Consider the following 17,223-nt stretch of genomic DNA (forward strand, 5'->3'; position numbering starts at 1 on the left):
TAGAAGAAAATCAGTTTCTCCCTTTCTCTATCGCATGAATTCACTGCTCAATGTTCAGAGACAATCAGGGCAATTTGGTCTTTTGGCCGAAAATCTATATTCCAAATTGGTACCCAGTGCCCTATTTGTCATTTTGCTTATTCAGGTCCCTTATTTGTCTTTTTGGAATTCAGGTGGTATTTTATTGTCATTTTCCCTATTTTCTATACTTGTCTTTTATATTTTCAACCCAAATTTTTAATTAGGTTCAGTATTAAAAATATGAAGGTAAGTACCGGAACACATGAAATATGACCGTAAATATTTAGGAAGATCATTGAAAAATTGAAAATTCGAGTAATAAAAATATAAAAATTGTGCATTGAAAATAAAGAAGGTGAATGCAGAAGAAAATTAACTTAGGACTATTTTAATTAGAGTTTTTTAATTCCTAAATATTTATATTTTCAGTACACATTTTTCACGATTTCATTACTTAACTTTCCATTTTTTTTTGAGAAAATTGAGAATAAATTCCTGCTTAAAAAATTAATTAAGCAATAGTACCTGAAATGTTCAGGTCATTGAATGTAATTTAATATAAAATTGCACCGTTTTTAAAAGTAAAAAAGTTAGAAGCATGCTGCAAATTAGGAGGATAGTTGAGCTGAGAAGAAAAATATTAAAAAAAAATAAAATTCTTCTGAAAAATATTTAAAGACAAAATGGCGCTAAATTTGATTTTCCGCGAATTTGAGATCAAACGAATTTTTCCGCGAAGCAGAGGAGCCGTCATTTCCCTATTCCTCCATATCAGAAGCGCTAGCATAGAAATTCGACGTGCCTCCTCGTTTGAGTGGGGGCTTCCTCTTCTTTTTTTCCTTCAATTCCGCAGTTCTGTCAAGAGTGAATCTTAAGATACCTTCACTGATCTGTCACATTTTGATCCTTCGGGAATAAACATGGAACCTGTGTCCGCCCTCACGCCCGATTCTGATGGCGATGAAGATAAAAATTGTTTAATGGCAATGAGCGTAACGGAGCTGATTTCAATATTACGAACTGCATATGGTACGGTGGATTATGATCGCGTGGAGGAAGTTTTGATCGATAACGAAACCAAACTAAAGGCTGAGATTGGGGTACTCAGGGAGAAATTAGAAATGGAGAGGTTACAGAGGATGGATGTCGAAGAGCAATTGAAGAAATATAAGGAGCAATTTGAGAAGGGAAAGAAAGCTGAAGAGACATATGAGAAGCTGTTGCAAGCGGTTAAGAAGAAAAATGCCTTGGTTGATGGAAATGCTATTACTGAGCTTGGGAATAAGAACCGTAAATTAGAGGATGAAAAAGGCAAGGCTGAATCTAAGATGGAGTCGTGGAAGAGGAAGTGTGAGGAGTTGAATGAACGTCTCTTGATGCTGGAGAAAGGCGCCAAATCATCCACGAATGGATATACTCATGTTGAAATTAGGGGAAACGCTGAGATCTATCTGGGGTTCGAAGAAACACTGATCAAGCCATAGACGAAATGGTGCTGAATGAAGTTGTTATACGTGGCCGTGAGAGTGGAAATCCCCTGCAAACTCCCCTCCTTCACAGAGAAAGACGGAGTTCGTAAATTTAGCATCAGGTATGGAAATTTAGCATTTATCTCTTTTAGCCATACGGATGTGGTACGTTCAATTCTCAATCTCTTGAAAGTAAAAGATATTTATTTATTTTTCAAATTTTCTGGGGCTGTATTCTTTTCATTTTGTGATAATTATCTTTCATTGTGAGTTTTTGTGACGTTCATATTAATTTTAGTTGGGTTTAGCATGTGTGAGGAGTGTTAGCTTGTTAATCTAGGAGATGATTGAGTGCTGAATATTCATTATTTGTGTGAGTGTTGCGCCGAAAAAAAAACAGAGAGAGTAGTTTTAGCCTCTGGAGCAATTCATAAGGTGCAGCCTTTGTAGAAGTGTGGAGGGTAGTATTGTACCACCATCGTGCAGGATGCAGCCGCCAACTTCAGTCCTCCCAACATACGGGCCTCAAGTATGTTTCCAGGCAACGGTTGCACACTTTCAATTGTCCATCCTTTTGTGGATGATAAGTGGAAGTAGGCTTTTATTGGACACTCAATATTCACAAAATCTCCCTGTTGCTTATAAAGATAGGACTACTGCCACTTATTCCTATCAGTGCACCATGGAGTTTATAAAGAGTAGAATTTGTTGTGCCAAAAATGGTGAAGTGCCTCTTGTATAACCCTTCATTGCAGCAGTTTCCCCACCATGTTTTCTGGCACATCTTTCTGAGCTGAAGGGTATAATGCTTAATACTGTACTGGCGAAAAAAGGGGCGTAATATTGATATGGTTAGTCCCTTCTTGAATAATACAGGGGGTGGTTATGTGCTTCTCTCAACAGTGTTAGTCCTTTGGGTTTAGCAAAGGCATATGTGTAATCTTCAAGTAAATTAGCTACACTCTTAGAACTTCCTTCATTTCTTTACCTTCTACGATAAGGCATTCTATATCTTCATCAATTTACTAATAGCAACAAAAGCAATTGACCGTTTGCCACACATTCACTGCCTACCCGCCAAGTGCTGGGGACATGACATTTAACTTATAATTTAAGCATTTATCCTTAAAAACATTGTACTATCGTTTGATGATGAAAATACTTTTTCTTAACAAATTGTAGGACACAACTGTTGAAAAGCTACCCGAAGAGGGGTCCTCTGATGAAATGGTTATTGATGGGCGAGGTGATATTTCAGCACAAGCCATGGGAACTCCAGAACCCTCTGAACGAGTCTGTGGGATGGGGTCGTGGCCCATCCTAACCCAGATGTTAGGTGATTATGTTTCACACTATTTAACACCATCAAATGAGAAAGTAACTTCACTTGGTTAACAAGTAGAAGATTTCAAGGCATTGAATTCAATGCTTACGCAGCTCATGAAGAATCAATCGAGTTGTAGTCATCCCTATAGTTAAGAAAATGGGTCCAGTTAAAAAAGGTAGCCTTATTTAGCCTGTCAAAAAGAGCGAGCTGGGTGGGTGAAATTGTGGCCAGGCCATAAGCCCTAACTCATGGGTCTGCATACCAAGCTCCCCAAACCCCCCCAAAACAAAACAAAAATGATAATAATAAAACCCCTCTTTTAATTATTTGTGTTGTATTGAAAGCTTGACAGACACGAATTTTGAATATGACAAGCGAAAATATACTTACAATACATACTATGAATAATTATAAACAGATAACCAATATAAAATAATGTTACTTTATCATACTAGAAACTTGAATAATGTTGAGGTGTGGGGAAAGATGTGTTCTTTTATAACATCTACAATAATTTAATCCTTAATTGTTTAACAAATATAGAGACACCTGATGGAAATAATACATTCTTGCTATTTTTCCATCAATCACCAAAGTGAGAGAAATTAAACATGCTGACAAAAAAAAAAAAAAACAGAGAGAGAAACATAAATTGGGCAAGGAGTACACACATTTGGAGAACCATGAGGAGCATCAGTCCTGTTGTAAGGAGTACACACATTTGGAGAACCATGAGGAGCATCAGTCCTGTTGTTCTCATGTGGAAACATCCAATAAAACAAATGATACTAGAAGATAGACTGACATTGCATATAAGACAATGTTCATGGGGTAGATGACATTTACTGGAGTCATTTATTTCGCCTATTTCTCTTCTTCTTCCTCTTTCTTCTTCTCTGTCATCGACCACATAATTGGCCGAAGAACTCCATGACAGATTTTGTTTCATATAATTGTTGGTCTATAATCTCAGGGCATGCCTCCCTTGTTTGCTTCCTTCTCATCCTCGTACATTCCAAGGTTTCCAATATTACCATACTTTTGTTTGCCCCCCTTTCTTTGAGCACAGTAAGAGTGAAGATTGAGACGAAGAGATGAGAGTGAAATCAAGAAGAAAGAAGACTCAGAAAGAGTGTTTAAAAAATAAAAAAAAAGGTAGCCAAGAGTAGAAACATCAAACCTACTGTGCATCAATATAATCTCCATAACTGGGGAAAAAAAATGGGAAACTTTGAAAGAGATTATTATGTATGTTCAGATGTGGAAGATCAAAAGATCAAATTTGTTTTTATCAGATTTTTTTATAGAAGTTTAGTGGTTAGACTTCATGTTTACGTCATTTCTTATAATCGGCCGTTGAATTTTAGGCTATGTGCTGCTTAGGTAGTTGTGCTTTGATTAGCTATTTAACCATTAGTGTATGATCAAGTGATATGAGGGGACGTAAGAACCAGCTAGAATCAAGTAACGGATGGACGGTTGATCTAGGTAGGACCTTAAGACAACCTGTCTCTTATAACTCTAGTCATGAAGACACCACAAGATTGATCAATCCCTTGATACTGTCGAGTATTCTCACGAGAATACAAAGATGCAAGCAAAACTTACATGGAGAGAAATAAACTTAATTCTCATTCATCTAAGTCTGCCTTCAATGTCAAAAACGTAGCCTATATATAGGCAACAATAGAACACTCTAGAATCAGTATCCTAAGACATAAATGCTACGGATGAGGCCTCATTAATGATTATTTGACTATGGGAAGCACCATTTATTACATAGAAATAAAAGGAAATAACTTAAACTTCAAGAACAAGTCTGCTATTTAAAAAGAGGAAAGTAGATCAAAGCATGATCTTTTAGAGCATTCCTTGACCTAAAAAAACGAATTTAAATCATAATCAATTCATAATGATGCCTTCTTGATCCTTCTTGAAGATTCTTGGACATCACTTATGATTCTTGTCCAAGACACATGCTTGTCACATGGTATTTTAAGTGAATTCTTCAATCTGAACCCTACATGGGCTTTGTACATCATCTTGTTGGGCTTCTAGCAATATGATCACTATTTTTGGACTCTTTTTAGGCTCATTAAAATGTATTTCTTTCAAATAAATGGGCTCTCGCTCTTTTAACTTTCTTATTAAACAATTTAGGGCCTCCTTTATAGCTTTAATCCTTGCTCTTGTCATTGGTCTTCCAATGCCTTGTAATGGATCTTTTTGAATGTTCGATTTCTTTGCTTGGACTCCTTGCCTGTGCTCTTCATCACACCATGCTCCTCAATCATCAAGTTTTGTGTATTAATTGCATTTTCTTATTTGGCCATTTAATTGTTTTGGTGAGACTTTTTGCTTTTAGTCATTGAGATGTGTGTTCATTAGATTTATTTGACCATTTAATTTGGACAAGACTGTCCAATTTCAATATCGGTGGATCTTATCGTCTTAAGGGTGTGTTTGGATGAAACCAAACCGTGGTTTAGAAAAGTGATTCTGGAGAATAGATTCTGGGGAGAATAGATTTTGTGAAGAATAGATTTTATAAAAAAGTGATTCTGAGAAGTGAGAGTGTTTAGATAGTTGTTATCAGAAGCACTTTTTATATATACAAATTACTAAAAAAAAAGACATAAGTTAATATGATAATTACAGAAAAATAGATTTTATGATATATATTAATTTGAAAGAATAAAATTGTTAATAATATATTTTTTACCAACATAATTAATAATACATAAGATAATATAATTAATAAATAATTAATGTGTATATATATTTATAAAATATAAGATTAAATATGTTTATAAAAAAGTATGTTTATAAAAAAAAAAACAAGATACATATCATATAGGTTCTCACACTCTCCCTTTTTTCTCCAAAAGCAAAAATTTTTTGTTTTTTTCCAAACCATAGTTTTGGTTTTTGGGGGGTGTTTGGGTGATTTATTCCCCAAAACCATGGTTTTGGTTTTAGAGGGGGTGTTTGGGGTGTCACCCAAACACACCCTTAGTCCTTTTTTGTCATATAAATATGCTGGCCTTTTGGTGAGGCATCAATGTAACTTTCCCTTCTCTATTTTTTTTTTTTAGTTCCAATATGTTCATTAATAAAGTAGACTTTGGTTTGCTTTCACATACTCTTCCGATCCTAAATATGAGACTCACTTTGCAGTGTAAATTATAAACCTTTGGTTCTGAAATTTGACATTTTCAAAACTAAAGATGGAAGCTAAAATTTGACATTTTCAAAACTAAAGATGGAAGCTATCGAAGTCAACTGATAAATTTGGAGAAGGCACTAAACAAGGTCATTAACAACTAGCCTATTACAATTTAGAACTTTGTTGTAATGAATATATAAGTATCTTTTGCTATTAACTTCTTCCAAACAAAACAATAACTTCATATCATTTTTACGAGTTCGAAGTAGTGATCACAGTCATTAACAGCTAGGCTATAGGATTCACAATATTGTTGGTTGGAATTAACAAGCACATTTATAAATTAAGATCTCATTATCAAGGGGGTTGAAGTTAGTAGAAGAGACTAGTTCTTCACAACGCAATGAATTAGTATTCAAATTCGTGTTGAGAAAAGTCCTTATATTTAGTATTTGACAATACTTTGGGAGTGTTTGGATGGCATGAGAAGTGCTTCTGAAAAGCACTTTTTCGCAAATCGAGATAAATTTTTTCACATATTTACTTTGTAAACTGTAAAATTCTTCTGAAACTATGATTTGGTTTTCATCCAAACACCCCTTTTAAACAGAATTGTCTCCAGTAGAAAAATACTCAAACTAAAACAAAGAAAGAAAAAAAAATCAAAAGCTTATTCCCAACAAAGATTTACTCTGCATCATGAACAAATTTATAAAATATACCCAATACAGCTATTAACAAGTACATTAAGACTTGCTTTTCTTTTCAATAGTTAGGGCTATTTTTGCTAAATTCTATCCCAACCTAATTTTATTTTGCGCAAGAACTAAAATTTCATAATTCCTTGGCCTTATTGAAAAGTAAGTCCCATATGTCAGCTTCCCTTATTTATGACCTGGTGACTTGTTAAAAATTTATTACCACCTCCGACTCTAAATATAAGATCTAATTTGCGGTTCAAATTAGTATTATTTCTAGTTTTAAATATAAGATTTAGTTTATAATGCAAATTATTATTACTTTTGGTTCTAAATATAAAATTTAATTTGTAATGCATATTTGTACTACAAACTAGATACTCCCCCAATCCTTAATATAAGACCTATCTTGTAGTACAAATTGTGCTACAAAATAAGTTTTATATTAAAAACCAAGAGAGTATTATCTTTAGGACCTCATGGAGTTTGTATGTACACACGGGCTTCCTCTAGTTCAAAATATTAAACTATATAAATTTAATGAAATCCTTTACTGAAATTCTAAAAAGACATTAATAATTTTAAAAAAAATAAAATGCAAAACAAAGCTACAACATTTTTGAAATGGAGGGAACAATAAATATTTAGAATCACTTCTTACTTCAGTTTTGTTATTATTAGTACGGTTGTGCTTATTATCAACTCATCACTTCTTGCACATTTTCATGGCATTTGTATTAAAAAAACGTGGTAAGTACTTGATGATCCGACATCCACCCACAAGCAACAGACAAATTAAAAGCTCTAAATACATCTGAACATAACGCATTATTCTTTTACCTTTAGTAGCATTCAAATCATACAAGCCAACATAATTGATTTTGTGATCTAACCACTCGTTTTGGCCATAAAATTCACTGAATTTATTCCATGAAATGGCAAGTCAAGCCCGACATATTTATCACATGGAATAGGAGAATTGGTGACTTTAATAATCAATTAACAATGAATTATTCAACTTTGAAAATCTATAGCCTCAACTTTTGTTTTCGTCATCACTGAATTAATTCAAAAATAATGAGTCCAAAAAGGACAGCTTCATTATTCAACATGTTGCCTACCTCTCTCTCAAGCATATCATTTTTATCACATGCCTCCACTTCAAATGTAGTCAGTCTTTTGCCAAATTTATACTTCTCTAGTCTTATATATATATATATATATATACACACACACACACATATATATATATTACTTTTAACATATTTAACTAAAAATAAGAAAAATGCCAAAGTTTGAACCTCTTTTTTTTTTTCCTTTGAATTAAAGTAGTCACTAATGACCAGGGGGTTGGGTGGGCAATGAACCAAAATTCGAATCTCTCCTGGAAGAGATATCTGCAATTAAAAAAAAAAAAGTAATCACTTTAACTTCATCTTAAAATTTAATAACTTTTCAATTTTATCCCTATTTAGTATATACTATACACCTTAATAGTTTGTTTGTATGAATAAAAAATGAATGATATAGTTGCAAATTCATATACGAAATTTAATCATATGATTGTTAAATAAGACCAATAGATTATGGGAAGAACTTAAATTAGCTATTTGCAATCAATGTCTCAATAATTTGTAATAACTTTTTTGGAAATACTCCTGTCATTTATTTCCTTTTGTGCTTAATATATATACACACACATATATAAGGTGCAGATAATCCTTGTTATAAAGTTATTGACAATGAGGGAGAATGTATGAAAATTTTCTATTTCAAAATATAAGTCACTCTATGTAGAAGAATGTTCAAAATATAAGCCACTTGAAATTTAATTAATGCTTATATGGTAATTTTATTCTTGCAATTAATACGTAAATGTAACTTCTTATATATTTTTTGCTGTCCACCACGTTCTCATTTTATATGTGTAAAGTTGAAAAAAGATTTCAATTTGATACGAATTTAATGAGTTAACCGTCATTTTTTTTATTCTAATGAATTAGTTAAGGTGATTTATATTGTGAACAAAGAAAATATTTAAATATGGATAAAATTATAAAAATGTATTTTTTCCCAAATAAATTTAATGATTTAACCACATTTTCTTAAAGACGCCTCATAATAAGATAATAGAAACATGATGGGTAAACTAGTGATTTGTAATTGTGGGCCAAGAAAAATAGAATTTTCTTTGCAGTGAACAATGACGCATCAAATAAGGATAATAAGGATATTCAGAAAAGAAAATATTTAATGCAGCAGCGAGAATCTAATGAGATTTTGCAATAAAGTTTAAATAAAGTCCTGAAAAATCTCCCACATTCCAGATTAGAGAGAGTACTATATATTAAACGAAGCTCTCCATTTCTCCATGCCTAAACCACACACTGATCATAGTGCCAGTTCTCTTCCGACCGCCATGGATTTTCTGCAGATTCTTTTCTCTACCTTCTATGCTTTCTTCTTCTTCTTCCTCCTCCTCCTTCATGTAGTGAAACCAAGCTTCAAGAAATCTCCCCAAACTTGCCTTCCACCAGGACCACCATGGAAGCTTCCTCTTCTAGGGCACATGCACTACCTTTTAGGGCCACTACCCCATCGGTCTTTCAGAGACTTAGCAAACAAATTTGGCCTTCCTGTGATGTATCTGAAACTAGGAGAGACCTGTAATGTCATAATCTCTTCCCCAGAAGCCGCCAAAGAGGTTATGAAAACACACGATGCTGTCTTCTCTAATAGACCTTACCTTTTTGCTTATGATGTTTTGTCGTACAATGCTACCAACATTGCTTTCTCTTCCTCTGGTAGCTACTGGTCCATGCTCAGGAAAATTTGCAGCTCAGAACTTCTTTCTGCTCAGAGGGTCCAATCATTCAGGTTCTTTCTAATTTTCTATACTTCTCGCTTCACTTTTTTCATTGAGAGAATTGCTATAGCTCTCAAGAAATGAAGATAATTACAACAAAGTCGCATAACAATTATGCAGCTTATCATGATAAGTTCCAATATAGGAAATAATAGCATATTTCAAGCTCTCATTTGTTTTTAAGAATTTTTAGTAATTATCTTCCTTTTTGACACCTCACAGTGATTCTTCTTTTTCATTCCTATAATGATTATAAGTTACGCAATAATAACACTCGATGTAAAATGAAAAAAATTAATTCATATGTTCTTATAATTTATTTCAACTTTAAATCATATTCTTGTAGTTTATTTTGTTTAGGTCCTTATTATGGAAAATTTCCCTTTACAAATTTTAGTGGGCATCACTATGATATTCCAAGAAATAATATAATTACTAAACAAATCTTCATCACAGGTGAGCAATATAAGAAATTGTTTTAAATGGCTGTAAGATTCTTTAAAAGCTGTTTTTCAATAATAATTTATAAAATACGAGGTAAGTTTATGAGGATAGTTTTATGTGCTTATTAAGTTTTGTTACTATTTATGCATTAGAATTTGTCATTTACTTGTTATGGAACTTTTTGGCAATAACATTTCTTCCTTAAGACTACATAGTAATTTTCCTAAAATTTTATTAGTTAGAAAAACCTTAATCACAGTATCAATATTTTGTGTGCAAAATTTACAGGGTACCTATAATTTCTGTGTATAAAAATTTATCAGGTCTTTCTCATTAAAAAAACCTCAATGGATGACTTTCTCCCAATTTTTCCAATAATTATAACGAATTTATAAAAAAAATATGGATGTTAAAAATGGTGTTAAAAAGAAAAAAAATGTCATAAAATCCATGAAATTTTATAAGTTATAATTAATGAATTTTACACTTAGGTGGTGTTTGGAAAGCTATAAAAATACTTTTTAAGAATATTTTTCACAAATCGACACAAAATCCTCCACATATTTATTTCTAAAATCACTTTTAAAGTTATAGTTTTATTTCTATCCAAACATTCCTTTAAAAGTAAATGTCTATAATGAATTTAATTATAAGAACTTAATTCAAATAAAATAAATGATAATAACTTGATTCAAAATTAAGAAAAATTATAGAGAAGTTTGAATTAATTTTTTCTTTAAAAGACAGTGGCTGAAAAGAGTTATACTTTTCCTCTTTCGATCTGGAAAAATTCTTACATGCACCCAGCGTATCACCTCATCTATGTACTGGCCAGTCATATTTTGACAGTTTGATTAATCTTTATCCTACTTGTCAGTCCCTATGTCACTCCTCTCCCTCTATTATTTCAATTATTTTTTTTGAAATACGTGTTCTTCCCCCGCCCGGGTACTCTTTCTCCTGTCTGTAAAATTTTTTTCAAAAACTTTCATTTTTCCTCTCTGCCTCTCTTCGTCCCAATACCCCACTCCTCCCATCTCTCTTCCCTCTCTCAAGTACCGCCACTTCTCCCATCTCCCTCTCTCAGGCAAGTGGATATCATGAGACTCACCTCCGTCGGAGTACAGGAGAGTGGCCTAAACCACGGATGCCAGCTGAAAAATGGGGCGGTCCACGGAGGGATCAGGGTCTGCGCCGATCGTGTCCACTGCCTCACAGTCTCTGAAAAGTGACGACGCCAATGTCTAAGCTTGGTGAGCTAGTAATCGGTGACTAGCATGTAGATGCCGGAGGAGGTATAGAACAAGATACTGATTTCTCACAGGCCAGAAACTTCTCTTTCTTTGTCATATTTTCCGAACAAATCAGACACCATATATGAGAGAGAGAGATGGAGGGGAGGGGAGAAAAGATATGAGCAGTGAAATCCACAAACACATGAAGAGTGATTTATCAGAACCGCCACAGGGCCTCTTGCCGCGACAAGATCATATATGAGAGATGGAGGGGATGAGGGAAGGCCGGAAGGGAAAGACAAAAAGAGGGTGGCGTGGTGGAGGAAGAGAGATTGGAGGAGTGGCGGCAAATAAGGGATGGAGAGTAAAAGTTTTTTTTAAAAAAAAAAATTGCAGATGGGACAGAAAGTAGAAGAGAGAGACAATAAAAAAACACATATTCCTAAAAAAATATTTAAATAATAGAAAGGGGAGGTGTCACGTTGGTGGAGAAGGAGGATATAGATTTCTTGAGCTGTCAAATATTACTGGCCAGCGCACAAATGAGGTGGTAGGCTGGGTGTATGCAAGAATTCTCCTCGCGCTGTTCTCTTTTCTGTAGTTGGCTCTTGAAGCGTTAATTAATGAAGTGGGCCGTGAGAAAGATTTGATTAGTGTGTTATATGGTCAACATTTCTTTTAATTTGAACCCAATAAATTTCAATATGATAATTTTGCCTTTTTTTTTAAAATCAAAGTTCGTTTTTTCTTTTGATTAAAACTTCGATGTCAATGAATTCATAATCTATTTTTTATTATATTTAGATACATTTATTATAAACCCATGCAAAAATACTTGTTATATACGATCAACTTCAAATTCATAATAGAGTTGTCTATAATAGAATGATACCTATGACTATGTGCAGTTAAAAAAAAATGCTCATTCTATTTCTGTTTTTTGAATTATAGGATAGATGACATGAGACTACAACTCACAAGTAGAATTGAACCGGCGAATTCCCAAGATTTTTTATTTTTTATTTTTTTACCAACTTTTAAAGAGATTCTTTATGCCAGCAGGTTAAAAGGCTACTAGCAGAAGCTCATTCTATTAAAACTAATTAACTTCTATAATGAAAAAGCCTTTCAAGTATTTCAAGTCCTTTTGTTGGTACATTACCGAAGGAAGTCAGGTCACCCTACTTTTATCACACTTGGTTACAATAAATATAATGCATTTAGCATTCTGATGTTATTTTCTAGAAGCATCCAGCGTCCTAATTTTATGTGTGATATATTCAGCACCCTGACATTATTTTTCTATAAATCTAATATCCCCAAATATTATTGTTTGATTAAATCCACTGTCCTAATTTTATTTATAGTTGAGGGTGCTAGATGCATTATAAATAAGATTTGATTAATTAGTTGAAAGAACCCTAACTGTTTCCAAAACGCAGGTTTATCAGAGAAGAGGAAGTGTTGGAAGTGGTGAAGACAATCTCAAAAAACGAAGGATCAGAGGTGAATCTGAGCAAGATGATAATGTCCATGACAAACGCCATAGTAGCACGAGCAGCTTTTGGTGGGAGATCAAGAGACCAAGAAGCCTTCCTTAGGTGTGCTAAGAAGGCTTTGAAGCTAGCTGGAGGCTTTTACATTTCAGATTTCTTCCCTTCCATGAAGCTTCTTCAAGATATTTCTGGTATGAAGGCTACACTTGAGAGGCTGCACAAAGAGATTGATAGAATATTGGACAACATCATTGATGATCACAAGAAGAAGAAGAAGAATGGAACATGTGGTGATAAGGTTGAAGAAGATCTAGTTGATGTTTTCTTGAAAATTCAGGAGCAAAATGACCTGGAGGTTCCCATTTCTGTTGACAACATCAAAGCAACAATTCTGGTAAGTAGGATTAATTAGATGCTTATGTTAACATTTGATAATGCAAACTTAGAAATATAAACCCATAAATAATTATTTTCTCATTAATTGTGGTAAATGGTGAGGCATGGAATTTTTTTTTTTTGGTTACGTTACTCATAAGGGTCTGATTATTTGAATCCTTGACCGCTACAAAATTCAATCTCACCCTTCCCTTATCACTTGAGCTAACATTAGGTGGTGTTGCTTTTGAATTTTCATGAAACATTAGTTATTTTTGTAATATTCTACTCTGAACTAAGAAAAAAATCAAGTGAGGCATTAGAAATAAGGATTTAGTATTTGCTACAATCTAGACCATTTAATGACTTTCTTAACTTATGTGTAAAACTACAAAGACACGATCATTTTATAAAGGAGGGGGAAGCTTGCACATAATTCATTTTGGTGATTAATGGAAGAAAACTTAGCTTTATTTGGTCATGAAGAGTTTGATTGATTCAATTGATTGGCACATGGATAAAAAATAATGGACAAACTAACCAAGATGCTTAAACTTGATTATTTTTGCTCTGCAAAATTCAACACCAAATTAAGAGTATGCTTAACGAATATGGAATGTATTTATGCTTGGCTTTTTTTGTTCAAATTAAGAAGGGTGAAACAAGATTTGACCAATCTAAACCTTGGAAAACAAATTCATCAATTTTAGGACATATTCATCGGAGGAACTGAGACATCATCAACAACTGTAGTGTGGGCAATGTCAGAGATGTTGAAACAACCAAAGATATTGGAAAAGGCACAAGCTGAGTTAAGAAGGATTTTCAAAGACAAATCATACGTGGACGAGGCAGAACTTCACCAACTTGAATACTTACAATGTGTTGTCAAAGAAACTTTAAGGTTACACCCACCAGCTCCATTACTACTTCCAAGGAAAAACAAAGAAACCTGCGAAATCAATGGATACAAAATACCTGCGAACACCAGGATCCTTGTGAATGCTTGGGCAATAGGAAGAGATCCCAAGTATTGGTCTGAAGCTGAAGAGTTCAAACCAGAAAGATTTATGGACGGTTCTGATTATTATAACTTTCGAGGAACAAACTTTGAGTATATCCCATTTGGATCTGGAAGGAGGATATGTCCAGGAATCGCTTTTGCCACACCTAATGTTGGGCTTCCACTCGCCAGTTTGTTGTATCATTTTGATTGGAAGCTTCCTAATGGAATGAGGCGGGAAGAGTTTGATATGTCTGAGACTTTTGTTGGAGCGGTGAGGAAAAAATTAGATTTGTGCTTAATTCCTGTTTATTCTCATCCTAATTATCATTACAATTATGTATTATTATTAAATCAGTTAATAATCCTGTGATCTATCTTCTCATATATGAAGAATGGGAATCTGGTAGGTGTCGATCTATGTAACTTTATATAATTATATATTAATTCAATAAATATTGTAGTTTGTGTTATAAAATTAACCAAACAATGAAAGTAGATTGGAGAAGAGAAGTAGACAAGAATATAGGAGAATGATATTGTATTCCTTCACTTGCTTCACTTGCATCACAATACAATGGCATGCCTTATTTATAGGCATACTCTTACACATAAGTTACATTTGTATTTAAATGAAAGATAGTGGACAATAAACCACGTGAATATGAGTGGGGGGAGTTATAAGATTAAAGGCATAGTGGAAAGGTAATGGAGTAGTGGAAGATTAATGCCTATGGAAGTAGTGGGAGTTGATGATAAAGTTGAGAGGAAGAGGAAGAGGAAGAAGAGGAGATAGACATCCACATGTTATAATATTCATAACACTCCCCCTTGGATGTCCATTATATAATATATGTGCCTCATCAAAAAACTTTAACTAGGAAAAACCCTGTGGGATAAAAACCTAGTAAAAGAAAAAGAGTACACATTCACTAATATACTATTCGATGCTGCCTCATTAAAAACCTTGTTAGTAAAACCCAGTGGGAAAAAACCATAGACAAGGAAAAAAGAGTATAGTGTGTATTAACTCCCCCTCTTGATAACATCAATTGATATCCTTGAGTCTGTGACATTCGATATCATGAACAAACTTTTCAAATATTGTAATAGAAAGTGACTTGGTGAACAAATCTGCTAGATTTTTATTTGAACAAATTTGCTAGATATATATTTCACCATCTTTTGGATATTGTGAGATAAATACTCCATTTAGAATTACCAGCATGTGAATCAGAAAAGAATCTAGAATTCTATTCCAATGTCTTTGGTGAATAACTATATCTTACGAGTAAGTTAATAGCAAATGATATGTGATGTTATGCATGACTGATAAGATATGATATGAAACTTCTGTACCTATGATTTGGTATTTCTGGACTAAGTAGTTCTTCATCACCTTCTCAAAATATATAGGGTTCTTTATTCACCTCCACAAATCTCACAACCATCAAAATATATAATGGATGTGATTTATCCATATAAAAACACTTTAAGGCCTTTCTTGTATCAATTATTTGATACACAAAAATCTTCATTTCTCAAGTATTCAATTTGCAATTTGAGGCAAAACTTTGTTCTTTCTAAGCCCTTTATTTCAAATTTTTTCTTTAAGCAATCCATAGCTTTTGTAAGCTCTTCAGGAGTTCCAATAATATTTATATCATCAACATAAACAATTATAGCAAACTCATTTTCAAATTTTTTCACAAAAATGCATGGGCAAATTTGATCATTTTTATATCATTTTTTCAACCGATATTTACTTAGTCGGTTATACCACATACGTCCTGATTACTTATGACAACTTATTTAACTTAATCATTGTTCTCAAGAACTTAAATTATATGCTTCTGGCAAGTGAAATTCTTTAGGGAATTTCATATATTTTGATTCAAAACTATAAAATGGATCATACATACTGAAATTATTTTAATCTTCATAATATTTTATATACTGAAAGATTTTCTTATATATGCTCCTGGCATATTTTTGAATCCTTCAAGGATTATCATGTAATTTTTACTATTTAATTATCCTTATACATGGGTTACCTAATTGGCACACTTCATAATGCCAAACTATTCAAATATGTAAAATTATATCCACCACCAAATAATATGCCTCATCATAATTATTTGTGAAAATCTTTATTTTCACATAAACAACCATATATTCTATAGAAACTTTATATGTGTTGGGACTACAGGCTCATTTTCACATATTGAAATAACATTTTCATCACATCTTTTCCCTTTTTCTTTTCTTCTTGACCAAATTTATATCTACTTTGTATGATAGATCTATACATAAGATCCTCTTTTTATCATGTGATATTCTTACGAAAATCATTGTCGACAACTTTACCTTTTCGGTTCCATTTTTTCTTTTATGACATAACTTGTTGAGATCTCTTTCTTGCTTTTCAGGTACCTGAACCTCTTCTGGGGTTTTATAATTAGTTATGTCCTGACACTCTTTTAGAGTACATGCCTCCTCAATACAACTTCTAAGTTGTACGCTCCTCTTTATTCAAGATATACATTGGAACCGATTAACCTCTCATGCTTCTGGCATGTCTTAATATTTAAAATAATTGGAGCATTTTCAGCTGAAATAAGAGATTTAAAAATTTTCATTCAGGTCAGTAAAATATTTTATAGCATTTCATAAATGTAATTTTGATGAACTTCTGGTCCATACTGATATATATGAGGATCTATATTTAATAGTAATAATGCGTTCCATGCATTCTCTTTTCCAGCTACTCAATTTCTCCCCCTCATGTTAGGAAAACTTTATCGAATGACAATCAACTAATTATGCAGTATAAGTCTCCTAAATCTATTTGTTTCTTTTAGGAATATTATTTTGTTCCATTTAGAGACAAACAAGAAGAAGGAGGTTCTTATCCAACATATGTCCCAAATTTCTTTTAATATTCATCTATGTGCATTGTGGTGGGTTGGTAAGAAAAAATATTGCATATTTCAAGTTTCAGATGAAAAATACCTGGCTCCTGACCAAAAGCCAATTTTATCAGGAGAATTTTGTTACCTTGATGCCTATAAGTGCTACAATATATTAAATCAAACATGCCAACACTAAAATGAAAAAATTTGT

At 33.1% G+C, this 17,223-nt stretch overlaps 2 protein-coding genes across 2 annotated transcripts; both read left to right on the top strand.

Moving 5' to 3' along the window:
* Positions 1–948: 948 nt before the first annotated feature.
* Positions 949–2,945, top strand: LOC114712585 (uncharacterized). Its single transcript, XM_028897140.1, has 2 exons — positions 949–1,612; positions 2,673–2,945. Exon 1 carries the CDS (start codon positions 1,002–1,004, stop codon positions 1,503–1,505), a length of 504 nt encoding a protein of 167 aa, XP_028752973.1. The 5' UTR covers positions 949–1,001; the 3' UTR covers positions 1,506–1,612; positions 2,673–2,945.
* Positions 2,946–9,100: 6,155 nt separating this feature from the next.
* LOC114712573 (cytochrome P450 71D10-like) lies at positions 9,101–14,473 on the top strand. The gene is made up of 3 exons (XM_028897124.1): positions 9,101–9,558; positions 12,669–13,116; positions 13,808–14,473. The coding sequence occupies exons 1-3, from the start codon at positions 9,101–9,103 to the stop codon at positions 14,471–14,473; spliced, it is 1,572 nt and encodes a 523-aa protein (XP_028752957.1).
* The last annotated feature ends 2,750 nt before the right edge of the window (positions 14,474–17,223 follow it).

Source organism: Neltuma alba, unplaced genomic scaffold (genome assembly GCF_004799145.2).
Source record: "Neltuma alba isolate B1F8T4 unplaced genomic scaffold, ASM479914v2 tig00011375_pilon, whole genome shotgun sequence".
Classification (NCBI taxonomy): Eukaryota; Viridiplantae; Streptophyta; class Magnoliopsida; order Fabales; family Fabaceae; genus Neltuma; species Neltuma alba.